Source organism: Convolutriloba macropyga, chromosome 13 (genome assembly GCF_964194025.1).
Source record: "Convolutriloba macropyga chromosome 13, txConMacr16.3, whole genome shotgun sequence".
Lineage (NCBI taxonomy): Eukaryota > Metazoa > Xenacoelomorpha > Acoela > Convolutidae > Convolutriloba > Convolutriloba macropyga.
This window is the reverse complement of record NC_134480.1, coordinates 42963723-42979145: the sequence shown is the minus strand read 5'-3', so window position 1 is coordinate 42979145 and position 15423 is coordinate 42963723. Positions and strand designations below refer to the sequence as shown.

The 15423-nt window shown below is 36.8% G+C and overlaps 3 protein-coding genes across 7 annotated transcripts in view; all 3 read left to right on the top strand.

Annotated features, from left to right (window-relative positions):
• The first annotated feature begins 2304 nt into the window (after positions 1-2304).
• On the top strand, positions 2305-3961 carry LOC142351807 (JNK1/MAPK8-associated membrane protein-like). The gene has a single exon (XM_075404003.1). It carries the CDS (start codon positions 2441-2443, stop codon positions 3845-3847), a length of 1407 nt encoding a protein of 468 aa, XP_075260118.1. The 5' UTR covers positions 2305-2440; the 3' UTR covers positions 3848-3961.
• A 27-nt stretch (positions 3962-3988) lies between these two features.
• Positions 3989-9002, top strand: LOC142351808 (RUN domain-containing protein 3A-like). Its single transcript, XM_075404004.1, has 2 exons — positions 3989-4655; positions 8021-9002. Exons 1-2 carry the CDS (start codon positions 4130-4132, stop codon positions 8893-8895), a joined length of 1401 nt encoding a protein of 466 aa, XP_075260119.1. The 5' UTR covers positions 3989-4129; the 3' UTR covers positions 8896-9002.
• Positions 9003-9242: 240 nt separating this feature from the next.
• Positions 9243-15423, top strand: part of LOC142351806 (uncharacterized) — a 98696-nt gene continuing 92515 nt past the window's right edge. For all 5 annotated transcript variants that reach the window (XM_075403999.1, XM_075403998.1, XM_075404002.1 and 2 more), the window contains exons 1-2: positions 9243-9526; positions 9838-10038. In XM_075403999.1, the coding sequence (XP_075260114.1) occupies positions 9337-9526; positions 9838-10038 (391 nt within the window). In that variant the 5' untranslated portion in view covers positions 9243-9336. The remainder of the gene's footprint in view (positions 9527-9837; positions 10039-15423) is intronic.

Sequence of the window (15423 nt, the reverse complement as noted above, 5' to 3'; positions counted from 1 at the left end):
TCATCCGCGTATCCGAAGGCCGGGATGTCTGAGATTTCTTCGGGGAGATCGTCAATGTAGATGATGAACATCAGAGGCCCCAAAATTGATCCCTGAGGTACTCCGCTGGTTACATTTCTGGTCTTTGATTTGCTTGTTCCAATTTTGACGCGTTGCGTTCGGTTTGTGAGATAGCTTTCGAGTAGTTGGAGTAGCTTTCCTCCGAGGCCAATGTTCTCGAGCTTCTGGATGAGTCTTTTGTGCGCTACTTTGTCAAAGGCTTTTCTGAAGTCAACATACAGAGTTCGAATGTCATTGCATTTTTTCGATTCAAGTTGCTGGTATAGTTCGTCTGTGAAGAGGATGAGTTGAAGTACTGCTGATCGTTTCTTTCTGAAACCGTTTCTTTATGGGAGTCAGAGAGGGTTCTTTCTATTGGTGGGTAAAGCCGTTCGAAGATGACTTTCTCGAAGACTTTTGAGACGTTCTTCAATAGACTTATTGGTCGATACTGTGTGATGTCTGCTTTGTCGTTTTCTTTGTAGATCGGGGTGATCTCACTTGTTTTCCAGCTCTCTGGGAATTTTCCTTTTTTTAAGGCAGGTTTGGAAGATAAGTTTGAGAGATTTTGCCAAAGCTGGGGCGTTTTTTAAGATTATATTTCCGATGTTGTCTGGGCCGCACGCTTTGTTTGCCTGGAGGCCCAACAGTTGTCTTTCGATTTCTTCTTCAGAAATTCTGAGGTAGTTGAGTCTCTGTTTTGGGTAGACTGAGGGTTCGTTGATTTTACCATCTTTGGTGAAAACGTCGGAGAAGAAGTCGTTGAAGAGATTGCACTTTTCACTATCGGTTGTGGCTGTTTTCTTTGTTTCTTGTCCATTTTGCACAACATTGTAGTACATTTCATCAGGGAAGTGTTTTGATTTGCGTAGGGATTTCAGGTATTTCTGTAGATCAGACATTCGGCGGCTTTTGAAGAGTTTGTCTTCGTAGACTGCCTGATCTGTCAGGATTTGCTCATTGAGGAGTTTTTCGCGTCGTTTTATCTTTATCAGGAGGTTGAGGGTCGGTGCTCTCTCGTATTTTCTTTTCATCGTTCCGAGGATCTTGAGTTCGTGTGATGTGGCAGAGGAAATCCATGATCGTTTCTTTATGAAACAACTCGCAACCAAGATCAGCGAAAAACGCGGAGAGCCGTACGCCGACACTATAAGCTACATCCGAACGAAAATCAGCTTCGCACTTCTGAGGAGCTGTGTTCTCTGCTTGAGGGGATGTCGTGCCCTCAAGCCTCGTGTTCTCAGTGAGACTTCGATTAGCGCCGTCGTGGAGGAGGGAAGGCTGCACTGAGTGTTTGGCTGCTTATCTTTATTCATTTGCTTATTCCTTGATGATCCATTTTTATTTTAATCCTTCCATTCTAGTTCCCTATGTGTGCTATATATATATATATATATATATATATATATATATATATATTTAGGTGCTTTCCTCTCCACTTGTTATTTATTTTTGTGACTGGGCCGTCTTTACACTGTCTGGAGGGAGTGAAAAAGCGAGCTGGCGACGATTATAATCATATGAGCATAGGATATAGGGAGGTTTCAGGAAGTAGGTATAACAGCTAGGAGAAAGAAAAAAGAGATAGTGTATAAATCGATACAACAAAGAAGGGAAGGATTTGAATTGAATTGAACGTAACTAAAGATTGAACTTATCAAATAGGGTCAATGATTCGAGGTTGATTGTGATTGAAGAATGATTGTTTGTGACCGGTGTCTACTTCTTTTGATCAACAATGGGGACCAGCACGGCTGCCCCAGAAATTTAAATTTAATCTATTTAATACAAGTGTGTCGAACCCCTCCTTTTGTTCCCGTAAAATTTATCTAGGCAACATTACCGCTGAGTTGATATGCCCCACCTGTCATTCGAAAGCAGTATTTCCGACGTCAGTCGGTTTGTTTTTGAATCTCATGCGTTTGTGCCCCCCCAGCTTAGTGGATGCATAATATTTGCACCCCCCAGACGCACGAGCCATACCTTTACATAAGGATTTACTATGTAACTGTGTTACAATGACACGTGTTCTGTAACTGGGGGTGGGGGCTGGTGTATAACGTACTGGGGGGCACAAACGGAAAAGATCCAGTTTTGCTACCGAGTAAACCGTAAAATTCAAGTTGATCCAGTTGTCATCAATCGAGTTTTCTACTAAACAGGTCACATTGGCCATCTAATGTGGCAGGCATTGATTTATTCATTTAGTGGTCTGCTGATCAGTATGTGAATTTTTGAAAAGAGGAATCAGATTAGATCCCTAGTTAGCAATTCTCCGTATTTGCATAAGGTTAATCAATATATTTGACTCTTTTTTTTGAGGTAGCACCGATTTGTCCTTCTGATCTATCCTTTTTTTTTTTTAGAAATTATGAATAATTAAACCAAACGAAGACCCATCATGAGTAGTGAGCAGTGTTTTTGTCCAGGCAGATATTGTGGATGTTTTCTACCACCTAACAGCACATTTACAAGTGTGTTAGTGAACTGTGGGAAATGCCCAAGAAGTAGTCGGGTAGATGTTTCTTCTGGTCTCTGTAAAGATTGCGACGAATCTCCAGAATTTTACGACTGGCTATACATATCCAGCGTATTAATAGTTTTATTCGTTTCGCATATTTCTATTATCGATTGGACACTGAGAAATCATTTTGTCAAGCCACCTATCAATCGAAAGGGAAAATCTGACATTTCAAAATTAAAAAAAGCGATTCTATTTGTGCTAAGCCCACGGAACGAGTTGCATTGCGCACTTATTTTGGTTTCAAGTATCATTTTTGAGTTGATTTGCAGCTTGATAGCAACGCTCCTCTTTTTTGAGCCCTTTGGGAGTTTCAGTTTTCATAATTGTGGTAGCAAATCTCTAGCTGATTGGTATCCAATTTTCTTTAATCCACGTATCGATTTTACAGCTACATTGTACTGCACCCAAGAAGTAGTTTATCCTTTATACAGTTTGGTGCTGACGCTATTGTTAGCCGACTTAGTGTTTATGGTTTTAATTCGGCCAGTGTTGACATGGAAACTGAATTGCAATGTCGACATGGTATCCTATCTTGCCCTTTACTTCATTCCAATTTTGATGCTAATTTACGCCATTGGAGCAGGGATTCTCTATTATTCCTTCCCTTATCTCTTTCTTATCTTTTCAGTTGCGTCCGTTGCCTTCAATTTGTGCTTGGAATACACAAGATGCTACAAGAGTATTTGGAAAATGTGCGCACCACCACCCCCACGTATTATAGCCTTAGTCCTTATGCATTGGTGGTTGCATGCTTTTTCCATCATTTCTATTACCCGAAATGAGTCACTTTTTGCGAAACTGAAAGTTTTATCGTTAACACCGCTTCCCACATTGTTTTTCTTTTTGACAATACGATTCACAGACCCTTGTCAAACGTTGCATAGAACAACTTCGGTACCTGCTCGTTCAATCGTGGGGCGAAGATTGGGATCTATGCCTCAGTCATCAAGTTCTATTCATTCTGCAACTTCGTCAGTATCGAGCGCTTCTCGAAATCGACACCCGAATGGTTTCAGAAACAGAACTTCCAGATCTCGACATGCTTCTGGAGATCGGCCACCATTTGCACCGCCTTATGCTAGTGTCGTGGGATCTCACAGGCGATGGAACCCCCCTAACGCCAACAACTCCTCATCAAGTTTTCTATCGGTTGTGTTCGAACAGCATCAGACTACACAAAACAATTCTAACTCCTCAGACAACGAAGCATCGACCAGCGCAAACGTTGGAAGCACTTCAAATAGTGTTGCCATACCAAATGTTACCCTCTCAAACATTTTGTAAACTCACACGTCTTAGCTCAGTTCTTTACTCTCTTTTCACAGATATAGAGCGCAGTCTTTTATTTAACAAGTCGCCATATAAAGATGCTTAAAAGTAATTAAAGTTTATCAATGATGTTTGTTTTCCAAATAATTTGTTTGCTATCAGCTACCTTGCTAATGTTGTGTGAAGAATTTGAACCTGTATTCGAATATTGCTGTCATCATTCGGTCAAAGATTGCACCAGTTTCTTACCACCTTTCTTTAAATTTCAGTTAGTAATGATTTAATTTATTGTTTTTAATGGACGGGTCCAGAAATTTGACACCAACGCAAGTTACAGAGGTGGAAATATGCCGTTCGAATTTGTTCTCTGTCTTTCGTATGGCCATCAAATCTGTAATCGATGTATACTTTGTAAACAAATTGACAGAGCAATCTACGGAGCTGCACAATTTTCTGGTCATTTTTGAGAAACTGATCACTTTTGATTTCAAACCATCGCCAAAGTACCCAACCGTATGGGGCTTTATGAAAAACTGCGATTCAGTGCTTTGTAAATTTGCTCGGCATAGAAACAGCCAGAACCAACCGGATGGTGCCAAAACCAGAAGCGATGAAAACTGCTGTGAAATATTTGACCAAGTTGTCTCCTTGGACACGAAGGAAACAACTGACCAGGGTCGTGTTAGAGCTTGGGTCAGATTGTGTTTGATGCACAAAAGGTTTTCTCATCATTTTAGGATGTTTTGCGCAAGATCGGACGAAGTTTTGAGAGCTTTTTACGGCTCACTGTCGATGTTCTACTTGAGAGATCAAATGACGATCCGTAAGTTACTTTTTGAAAAATTTTCTAAGGAAAATTTTTAGTCTTAGAATTTTCTCATTTCATTCTTTCTTCCTTAGAATTTTTGTTGCAAGGATTGATTTCTCCGGATGAAATTTGATCCATCGTTTGTACACCCTCCGATCGAATACTTTGAAATGAGATAATTAACAACTTTTTAATAGAACTTTGATCTTTGTTGACATACTAGCATCTGTCGTTGTTTCGGGTATCATTGCTGCTCGAGTAAAATGAGGAAAGCGAAATATTTGATATCATTATTCCAAACTATAATATTGTAAGTTCAAACATTAAAACTGTTTATACTAATGTTCCCCTATTTTGTACGCTAGCATTTATATTGAGCTTAAAATTCAAGCTTCCTGTTAGCCTTTGGCAGTTTTTTTATTCATATTTTCCGTCTCAAATTTTCCTGAAAACTTGAAAATGAAAGAGTTCCTGATTTATGCATGACTATACCAACACTAAACAACTTTAATTCAGATTTTATATTGTTAAACTTAGTACACGTGCTAAATGACAGCAAAATCCCAAAGGACTAATCAAAAGTCCGGCAGTTGGTTTTGATTAGGTTTTTGTGCTGCTCGCATTGTAAAAATTCGGCGAACTGAACCACAAATTGAGAAAGCTTTGAACTAATAGAAAGATTCGAATACAAGAGCAAAAATCTTAATCTGAGCATTTTCTTACCCGGAAATTTTGTTTCCTTTATATGATCTGTTTTGCTTAAATGATTTGCTAACGATAGAGAATTCGTAAATTCTTCGGAAATATTTGTCGATCTTAAATTGAACTGTTGCTAAAACAGATAATTTTGACAGTTTTGTATTCCGGTTTTTCGTCTGATAGGTATTTAGTCTGACCACCAAATTTTCGTTATTTTTCGCGTTGAGAAACAGGACAAACTGGTTAAATCAGAGGGCGTCAAATTGCTGAGCAGTTTTCTTAGAGCATTGCTAGCTTCTTTTAGAGATTCACCAGAACTATTTAGGAGACATAATATCATGATGTGAAGGGCTGCTCTTAGAGTTTGAAAAAACCCACCGAACCTTTTCTCACTCCTCACAGAACTGAGTAGGCATAAATCGGTCAACCCAGCTGAGTAGGCGTAAATTATCGGTGAAAAGTGGACATTTTTGGTTATTTGTATACAACACTTTCCCCCTTTTATACCCACGGCACCGTCCCCATTCCACCTCAATTTCTGTCCCGCCCAAAAAATAGGCCATCTAAGCTAAAGCTAGCTAATACCAAAAGCCAATTACTCGCCAGTCGTTTGATAGCAATTCGACCTACGTTGGTGGTATTGTTATATTTTCCCGCTGATGCAGTGGCCTGTTGATAAATAAAAACAAGTCTAAACGGTTTTGATTCATAAGTGGAATCATTGGCAGTTGTTGCTTTGCTTTTTATTTATGTCCTCTATGGCCTCTTTTCGACGCATCATCGACACTGTTGATAGATTTATATTGAAACATCCGCTAGAATACCGGCAATGAATCGAAGAGTTGCGCAATACAATCTCTAAGTACCACTAACTAAATTAGTAACATCAAAGAAAAAACTAATCACCTAATGAAAGTATAGTGTTTAAAAAATAATGGGAATAGGGAGTAGGTTTGTGGTTTGTGTGTGTGTGTGTGTGTGTGTGTGTGTGTGTGTGTGCGCGCGCGGGGGGGGGGGGGTAGATATGTAGGTGGATGGGAGTAGGTGACTGTGTGTGGGGTGTCTATGGTTTGGCTAAGGAGGAGGGACTGTTATTGGACACTTAGTTGTCAAAATGATCTCATGACATTAAATATTACCAGCAGTTCCTAATAACTATTTAGAGACTAAGCCACTGTGAAAGTCCCATGTTCGAAAACAGAATTCAGTGTCCCAAGGAGTCGAAATTCAAATCATGAACAGACTTACTTCATAAAAAACCTTGCTGTAAGAATACCTGAAACGACTCGAAGAATCGTGCGATATAAACTTTTAACTAGGCTTAACTCAATTCAAACTATCAAAGAAAAATCAGAAATAACACAAAAATCAAAAGTTAATTGCCTAATAAAACATACGATTTATTCGTTTGAGGGTGGGGTGCCACAGAATAGGTAAGGGGAGAGATCGGTTTGGGGTCAGGTAGGTTGGATGGTATGGTGGTAGGGGAGACTGCTACGGGATTGGAACTTCTCAAATTTACCTCTTGACCTGGAATTATACCGGTTAAATAAATTTGAAATTAGGGTGCTGTTAAAGTCCAATTTTTGAAAACAGAAGCCATTGTTCTAAAACAAAACCAATTTCAAGTCAGAAACAAACTCACTTCTGTAAGACTTTAAAGAAGTAACAAAAATTAATTGCATAATAAAACTAAGTGTTTTTTAAATAATGCTCTTTGCATACATAGTTTGTGTTTTAAGGGTGGTGGAGGTAGCTGGGTGATTGGGACATGGTTTGATAGCTGGGGTATCTAGTTAGGGGGGGGGTAGTTATCAGGTGCGGCAGCTGTCTGTAGTTCGAGTAGGGAGAAGGCATTGTTCTTGTGAGAAAACTTCTCAAAATGAGCTTTCAACCTTAAATATTACCAGCAGTTCCCGAGAACTGTGTATTAGAAACTAACCTTATGTTTAAGTCCAATGTTCCAAAATAGAAGTCAACGTTCTAAAACAGAAGTCAATGTTAGAAAATAACGAAGTCAAGTTCAAGTTATGAACAAACTTGCTTCTGCTAAAAAAATAAACATAGATTAACAATAATCCTCTTCTAGTCGTGAAAAATTGTGCCTTTTTAAAGTCATTTAGGCTTTTTTGTGTTTTGGTTTTGGTTTTTTTTACTTAATGTTAATTTATCTAGGATAACATGTTGAAGACCGGGACAGTCGAGATGCTGTCTGAATAGAGCTTTGCTAATCTGTAAGTGTGAATTTCCACGGAACTGTTGAGGGACATGAAGTCAATGTGAAGGGTATTTTTTAAGGCTGCACAGATTATGCTCTACACATCCTCAGCGCTCCTCGCGTGCGCTGGGTTAAATGTTGCAACTTGAGGAGGACTCGGATCGTCGTTTTATTCTCGCTTTCGTATTTTGGATTATTTGATGGAAATTAGTTCTGGTATAGACATATTTTTGTTCTTTCGTTTTTTATGTGTCTGATTGTTTAAAGATCCCGACAGTATGCCTTGTCTGTCAAATTTTTATATGTCAGTCAGTTGCTCAGAATTATCATTTTAGGGTTTTTCAAAATGGTTGAGCTGGTGAAAATCACCATTTTTGGAACTTATCGTATCCGTTTACTTTTTGCTGACTACTTTTTCAAGTCAAGCTTACCTGCAAAGTGAGCTAACTTGGTATTGTTTTAGTGTGTGACGATTTGGTCGGACTGAATGCCTTGGATTTTACATTCCAGCTGAAAGATGAACCGTTCCGAGACTACGTTTTTGTAATTGATTATTCGCCTTACCTCAACTTTTCTCAGTGTGCTGAGAGCAGACGAGTTGATGACCTCGAACTGCAGCGACTGCAAATGCACAACGATGATGATCTTAACAGAAATAGTGTTCTGAGCGATTCCTTGTCTGAGGACATTTCCCAAGCGGATTATGAGGACGACAATTTGTTAGATCCGGAGACATTTTTCGGACCAGATCCTCAAAAAACGTCTGAGATTCCATTAAACGGGGTTCCATCAAAATCTCTGGGAATCAACCTGAGACTGCATGGCGACGTTGATTCCCCACCTACAATTACGAATGATGAACTACATGCATCGAAGACATTAAGAGTCGCGAGTCCTCGGCCACCATCGACCGGGGGTTCCGGTGCCATATCGCGAAGTACCTCAGCGATATCTTTGAACTCAAGTGTATTCACAGAACTAGTAAACCAGAAAAGTTTCCTAGAAGAGGTTCTATCCCAGAAAACTAACCAAGTTGAGGTCCTAAAAGCGGAAAACGAACGTCTGAAGCATTTGGTGAAAATGGCTGAGAACAGTACGAATACAGAACGTCAAGAGTATGAAGCAATCATCTTAGAACTGCAAGATCAGCTGTCAAGTATTCATGACTTTTACCTAAAAACAAGGAAGCAAAATGGTGCCTCCAATGGAAGTAGTGTTAAATTAAATGGTGCTATTCCTGAAGTAGTTAGTGGAAAAAGTGGTAAATCTAAGCAAAGTAGTTCAAATGGCACTACTAGTAAAAGTGTGCCTAGAAGCAAAGCGTCTCATCCTCTTTAACTTTAAATTAACCTGCTGCAAACCACGTTTATGTGGAGTCATTATATAAATGATCATCCATTTTAATTCTATTTGTGTAGTTTACAATTAATTTACAATCGCAGAAATATCTTTTAAACAATGAGTTTTATTAAGTGCTGTGCGCGTCTTTGAAAAAGTTGAACAACGAAAATTCAATATTTGTGATGTCTCCTCAACTTTAAGTAGACTTCGAAGATGTCCATTTATTTTATCCGTTATCATTTAATTGTATACCGGCTTTAAAGAAACTGATTTTTTGATCAGGAGCGATACCACCTTTAATATACAAGCAGAAATGGATACAAGCTGTTGAGTCGAAAATAAACGCCAAAAATACACTTTTAAGGTTATATATGGAAGGAAATTCAACGCATCAAAATACGTCGCTGTGTTAAGCAAGCTGAGAAAGTTTCAAATTTAATGGAAGTCTCAAACGAAAGGTCATCCGAATCAGAACTGCAGTTACGATCGGTTAGAGAGCAAATTTACCCGAAAGAGGGCTCGAGAGAAGCTGATTTTCTATTCGTCGATTCTGAAGTTGTCGGTGAAATTGACGAGAACCGAGACGCCGATGAAGATGCTGACATTTCAACTCGGAGTGCGACTTCAGGTTGGTTTTGCTGTTTAATTTGCCCAATGCAAGGTTTCCAAAATATCCAATATTTTACCCGAAGTTATTCAGGTTTATCAATACCCGAACCAAATACCCCGAGTTATACGCAAATAGTTCTGATCAAAATGATCCTAATCAGAAAAATACATTAAAGGCATACTGGTTTTATACATTGCTTTCAATCATATTCCTGATCAAAGATCAAAAAGTTAGAGAGCTTTTACCATTGCGGAAAATATCTTCGAAATTTTGGGTTTGTACGCTTATTGTATATTTATGGGATTGGGTGAAGTTCTTGCAACCTTTAGGTTTGATGGCTGATTATGACGTCAGCGTTTCTTACGATGTGAACAAAAGTGAAGACGCGACTGAAATGATCGACGTTGAAAAGGAGATTGCAGCTGCTCAAACTAGAAATGCCAAACAGTTTGCCACTTTTACAGAATCGCAGCTGGATCTTGACCATCATCAGGGGTCCAGGTCTTTGCAGATGAAACCAGAAGCTTCAGGTAGTTTTTATTGGTCAATTTTCTGATTTATATATCCCTAGAACTGATAACCTCCCCCTCCCTCTCAACCCACGGTAGAACAGAAACTGCACATTGAAAAACCTTATGGCCTTGGTAGGAAAAAATATTAAAACATTGTGTAAATCTTGCCACGTCACATGGCAAGAAAATATGAAGATATATTCGACCTTGGCTATCAAGAAAGAAATTTTAGAAAGTATCTTTAAGATTTTGCTTGACAGGGCAGGATGTGTCACGTTTCCCTTTTCTTATGATTAATAGCCGCCCTCATCTATTCAGCCGGCTATTATAGCGCTCCTATTTTTTTTTTACTTCGTCGAATAAAAAAATGTTTCGCTTTACCTCATTTTGCCGCCTTTTCAACATTTTGCGTGAAATCTTTTTGACTTCTCTAGGCTAGTTTCTCTCTTCTCTCATTCTGCTAAAAGTGATTTTGAACATCAGTTGCGCAGCAAAGCAATTCAAAATGAACAGGGTCAGTATAAAAAATTGAAGTCAGAAGTAGAAACGGGATAAACCCATAAAGCCCAATTTTAGATGCCCGCTATTTGAACGTCGTTCCTATAAGTCTTATTTACCATCTCTAATGCTTATTGTTATTGATAGGAGCCCCTGTAGCCTCTCTCTAAGAAACAGAAGTATGTTCAACTACGAAATGCCTTCAAAATAAATCGGACTTAAAAAAAATGTTTTTGTACAAAAATCTTTCTTTTTCAATATCTTCTGTTATTTCAATCCCAATCATGCTTATTGGAATCAACGGCGGCTATTTTCCGGCAATCTGCCGGGTATGTTGATATTTTGTAATTATAATGGCTATCGGGATTTGCGGAACATTATCCGCGTAACCCACGCATTAGTTTGTTCAGATTAAATTATGAAAACAATTTATCACGGGGTTGCTTTTCACATTGAGGAAAAAATCCAACGCTCATAATTTTCTAAAGTTACCTCCCAATCATAAAATTTGACAGCTGTAAATGGAAAATAATTTTATTACTGCCCCCTGATGGGTAGTACAAATAGATCGACGTTTCAGGTTCCGAGTTAAACGCTTCCAATTTAATATATTAAAGCTGTTGCACTTGTAATTACGTCTTAATTCGCTTCTGAGGAAATTCACCACCTATTCGAGTCCAATTTTATGCCTCCTTTTTTAAAAGTAATTTAAGTAATTCAACTTAAATTATTCATACATTTGTTGTTTGGACTTGACTGACGTTGTCTGTACCTAAATGCTGAGTAAAATTTTGCTCCTGTTAGGCTAAAATGCAGCAAATAATGCGTCAAATGTTTTCAACTATCCCGTACTTAACGCCAAGTCAATATCAGTACTGGGCAAGTCTAATTGCAAGTCTAGGTATCAGTACTGATTCAGAGCCATGATCATAACACATTTAAGACTTGTCAGACTTGGCCAAGACTTGGCAAGTCTTAATCCAAGTATTGGCCAAGACTTGGCAAGTCTTAATCCAAGTCTTGGCCAAGACTTGCCAAGTCTTAATCCAAGTCTTGGCCAAGACTTGCCAAGTCTTAATCCAAGTCTTGGCCAAGACTTGGCAAGTCTTAATCCAAGTCTTGGCCAAGACTTGCCAAGTCTTAATCCAAGTCTTGGCCAAGACTTGGCAAGTCTTAATCCAAGTCTTGGCCAAGACTTGCCAAGTCTTAATCCAGTCTCAAATAGCCGAAAAAAAGGTCAAAAATAGCCGAAAAAAGGTCAAAACTGATCGAAAAAACGTCAAAAATGGCCGAAAAAAAGGTCAACAATAGCCGAAAAAAAGGTCAAAACTGATCGAAAAAACGTCAAAAATGGCCGAAAAAAAGGTCAAAAATAGCCGAAAAAAAGGTCAAAACTGATCGAAAAAACGTCAAAAATGGCCGAAAAAAAGGTCAAAAATAGCCGAAAAAAAGGTCAAAACTGATCGAAAAAACGTCAAAAATGGCCAAAAAAAAGGTCAAAAATAGCCGAAAAAAAGGTCAAAACTGATCGAAAAAACGTCAAAAATGGCCGAAAAAAAGGTCAAAAATAGCCGAATAAAACGTCAAAAATAGCCGGCAAACCTTGCAAAAAAAAATCAACAGGACCTCAAAAAAGCTACAAAAGCTGTTTTCCTATACTCAGTTAAAAAAGAGTACTACAACACTGAATTGGCCGCAAGCGACCAAAAAGTATAAAAACACCGACAAAATTTAAAGACATAATTTTTTTAAATTAAAGACATAAAAAAATAGAGGCATCGTATTCAAAATATAAAGGCATCAGAGCTGATTTTTTTTCGTTTTTGACCCAGAGAAAAATTAATCATTTTTTAAAGGCAAGTAAAGTATTATTAGACGGTTTTTGGGTCAAAACGAAAAAAAAACAGCTAAAGAAGAACACGAAAAAGAAAAATAGAGGCATCGTATTCAAAATATAAAGGCATCAGAACTGTTTTTTTTTCATTTTTGACCCAGAGAAAAATTAATCATTTTAAAGGCAAGTAAAGTATTATTAGACGGTTTTTGGGTCAAAACGAAAAAAAAAACAGCTAAAGAAGAACACGAAAAAGAAAAATAGAGGCATCGTATTCAAAATATAAAGGCATCAGAACTGATTTTTTTTTCGTTTTTGACCCAGAGAAAAATTAATCATTTTTTAAAGGCAAGCAAAGTATTATTAGACGGTTTTTGGGTCAAAACGAAAAAAAACAGCTAAAGAAGAACACGAAAAAGAAAAATAGAGGCATCGTATTCAAAATATAAAGGCATCAGAGCTGATTTTTTTTTCGTTTTCGACCCAGAGAAAAATTAATCGTTTTTTAAAGGCAAGTAAAGTATTATTAGACGGTTTTTGGGTCAAAACGAAAAAAAAACAGCTAAAGAAGAACACGAAAAAGAAAAATAGAGGCATCGTATTCAAAATATAAAGGCATCAGAACTCATTTTTTTTCGTTTTTGACCCCAAACACAAAAATGCTTTTCTTTTAAGACAAAATTGGTTATGAATTAAACTGTTTGGGGTCAGAACGAAAAAAAAACAAACAAAACGAGAACACACTAAAGAAACATACGAACATCGTATTTAAAAATAAAGACAATAGAGTTGATTTTATTTCCTTTTTGAACCCAAAAATGAAAGTCCTAGTTTTTCAAGACCAAATTGACTATGATTTATTGTTTTTGGGGTCAGAACGAAGAAAAACAGAAGAAAACGAGAACACAGTAAAGAAACATATGAACATCGCGTTTAAAAATAAAGTCTTCAGAGTTAATTTTTTTTCGTTTTTGACCCCAAACACAAAAATGCTTGTCTTTTAAGACCTAATTGACTATGGTTTAAGGTTTTTGGGGTCAGAACGAAAAAAAAACCGAAGAAAACGAGAACACACTAAAGAAACATACGAACATCGTATTTAAAAATAAAGTCAAAAGCGGTGATTTTTTTTTCGTTTTTGACCCCAAACACAAAAAAGCTAGTCTTTTAAGACCAAATTGATTATGATTTAAGATTTTGCGTTCAGAACATAAAAACATCAAAGAAAACAAGAACACACTATAGAAACATATGAACATCGTATTTAAAAATAAAGACAATAGAGTTGATTTTATTTCGTTTTTGAACCCAAAAATGAAAATCCTAGTTCTTCAAGACCAAATTGACTATGATTTATTGTTTTTGGGGTCAAAACGAAGAAAAACAGAAGAAAACGAGAACAAAGTAAAGAAACATATGAACATCGCGTTTAAAAATAAAGTCATCAGAGTTAATTTTTTTTTTTCGTTTTTGACCCAAACACAAAAATGCTTGTCTTTTCAGACCTAATTGACTATGGTTTAAGGTTTTTGGGGTCAGAACGAAAAAAAAAACCGAAGAAAGCGAGAACACACTAAAGAAACATACGAACATCGTATTTAAAAATAAAGTCAAAAGCGGTGATTTTTTTTTTCGTTTTTGACCCCAAACACAAAAAAGCTAGTCTTTTAAGACCAAATTGATTATGATTTAAGATTTTGGGTTCAGAACATAAAAACATCAAAGAAAACAGGAACACACTATAGAAACATATGAACATCGTATTTAAAAATAAAGACAATAGAGTTGATTTTATTTCGTTTTTGAACCCAAAAATGAAACTCCTAGTTTTTCAAGACCAAATTGACTATGATTTATTGTTTTTGGGGTCAGAACGATGAAAAACAGAAGAAAACGAGAACACAGTAAAGAAACAAATGAACATCGCGTTTAAAAATACAGTCTTCAGAGTTAATTTTTTTTCGTTTTTGACCCCAAACACAAAAATGCTTGTCTTTTAAGACCTAATTGACTATGGTTTAAGGTTTTTGGGGTCAGAACGAAAAAAAAACCGAAGAAAACGAGAACACACTAAAGAAACATACGAACATCGTATTTAAAAATAAAGTCAAAAGCGGTGATTTTTTTTCGTTTTTGACCCCAAACACAAAAAAGCTAGTCTTTTAAGACCAAATTGATTATGATTTAAGATTTTGCGTTCAGAACATAAAAACATCAAAGAAAACAAGAACACACTATAGAAACATATGAACATCGTATTTAAAAGTAAAGACAATAGAGTTGATTTTATTTCGTTTTTGAACCCAAAAATGAAAATCCTAGTTTTTCAAGACCAAATTGACTATGATTTATTGTTTTTGGGGTCAGAACGAAGAAAAACAGAAGAAAACGAGAACAAAGTAAAGAAACATATGAACATCGCGTTTAAAAATAAAGTCATCAGAGTTAATTTTTTTTTTCGTTTTTGACCCAAACACAAAAATGCTTGTCTTTTCAGACCTAATTGACTATAGTTTAAGGTTTTTGGGGTCAGAACGAAAAAAAAACCGAAGAAAGCGAGAACACACTAAAGAAACATACGAACATCGTATTTAAAAATAAAGTCAAAAGCGGTGATTTTTTTTTTCGTTTTTGACCCCAAACACAAAAAAGCTAGTCTTTTAAGACCAAATTGATTATGATTTAAGATTTTGGGTTCAGAACATAAAAACATCAAAGAAAACAGGAACACACTATAGAAACATATGAACATCGTATTTAAAAATAAAGACAATAGAGTTGATTTTATTTCGTTTTTGAACCCAAAAATGAAACTCCTAGTTTTTCAAGACCAAATTGACTATGATTTATTGTTTTTGGGGTCAGAACGAAGAAAAACAGAAGAAAACGAGAACACAGTAAAGAAACATATGAACATCGCGTTTAAAAATAAAGTCATCAGAGTTAATTTCTTTTCGTTTTTGACCCCAAACACAAAAATGCTTGTCTTTTAAGACCTAATTGACTATGGTTTAAGGTTTTTGGGGTCAGAACGAAAAAAAAACCGAAGAAAACGAGAACACACTAAAGAA

What these genes read in the sequence shown, in the direction of transcription:
- LOC142351807 (XM_075404003.1), top strand. Translation starts at nt 2,441, where the DNA reads ATGAGTAGTGAGCAGTGTTTTTGTCCAGGCAGATATTGTGGATGTTTT.
- LOC142351808 (XM_075404004.1), top strand. Translation starts at nt 4,130, where the DNA reads ATGGACGGGTCCAGAAATTTGACACCAACGCAAGTTACAGAGGTGGAA. An exon ending in GAGAGATCAAATGACGATCC is followed by an intron (nt 4,656 to 8,020) that starts GTAAGTTACTTT and finishes GTATTGTTTTAG; the next exon opens with TGTGTGACGATTTGGTCGGA.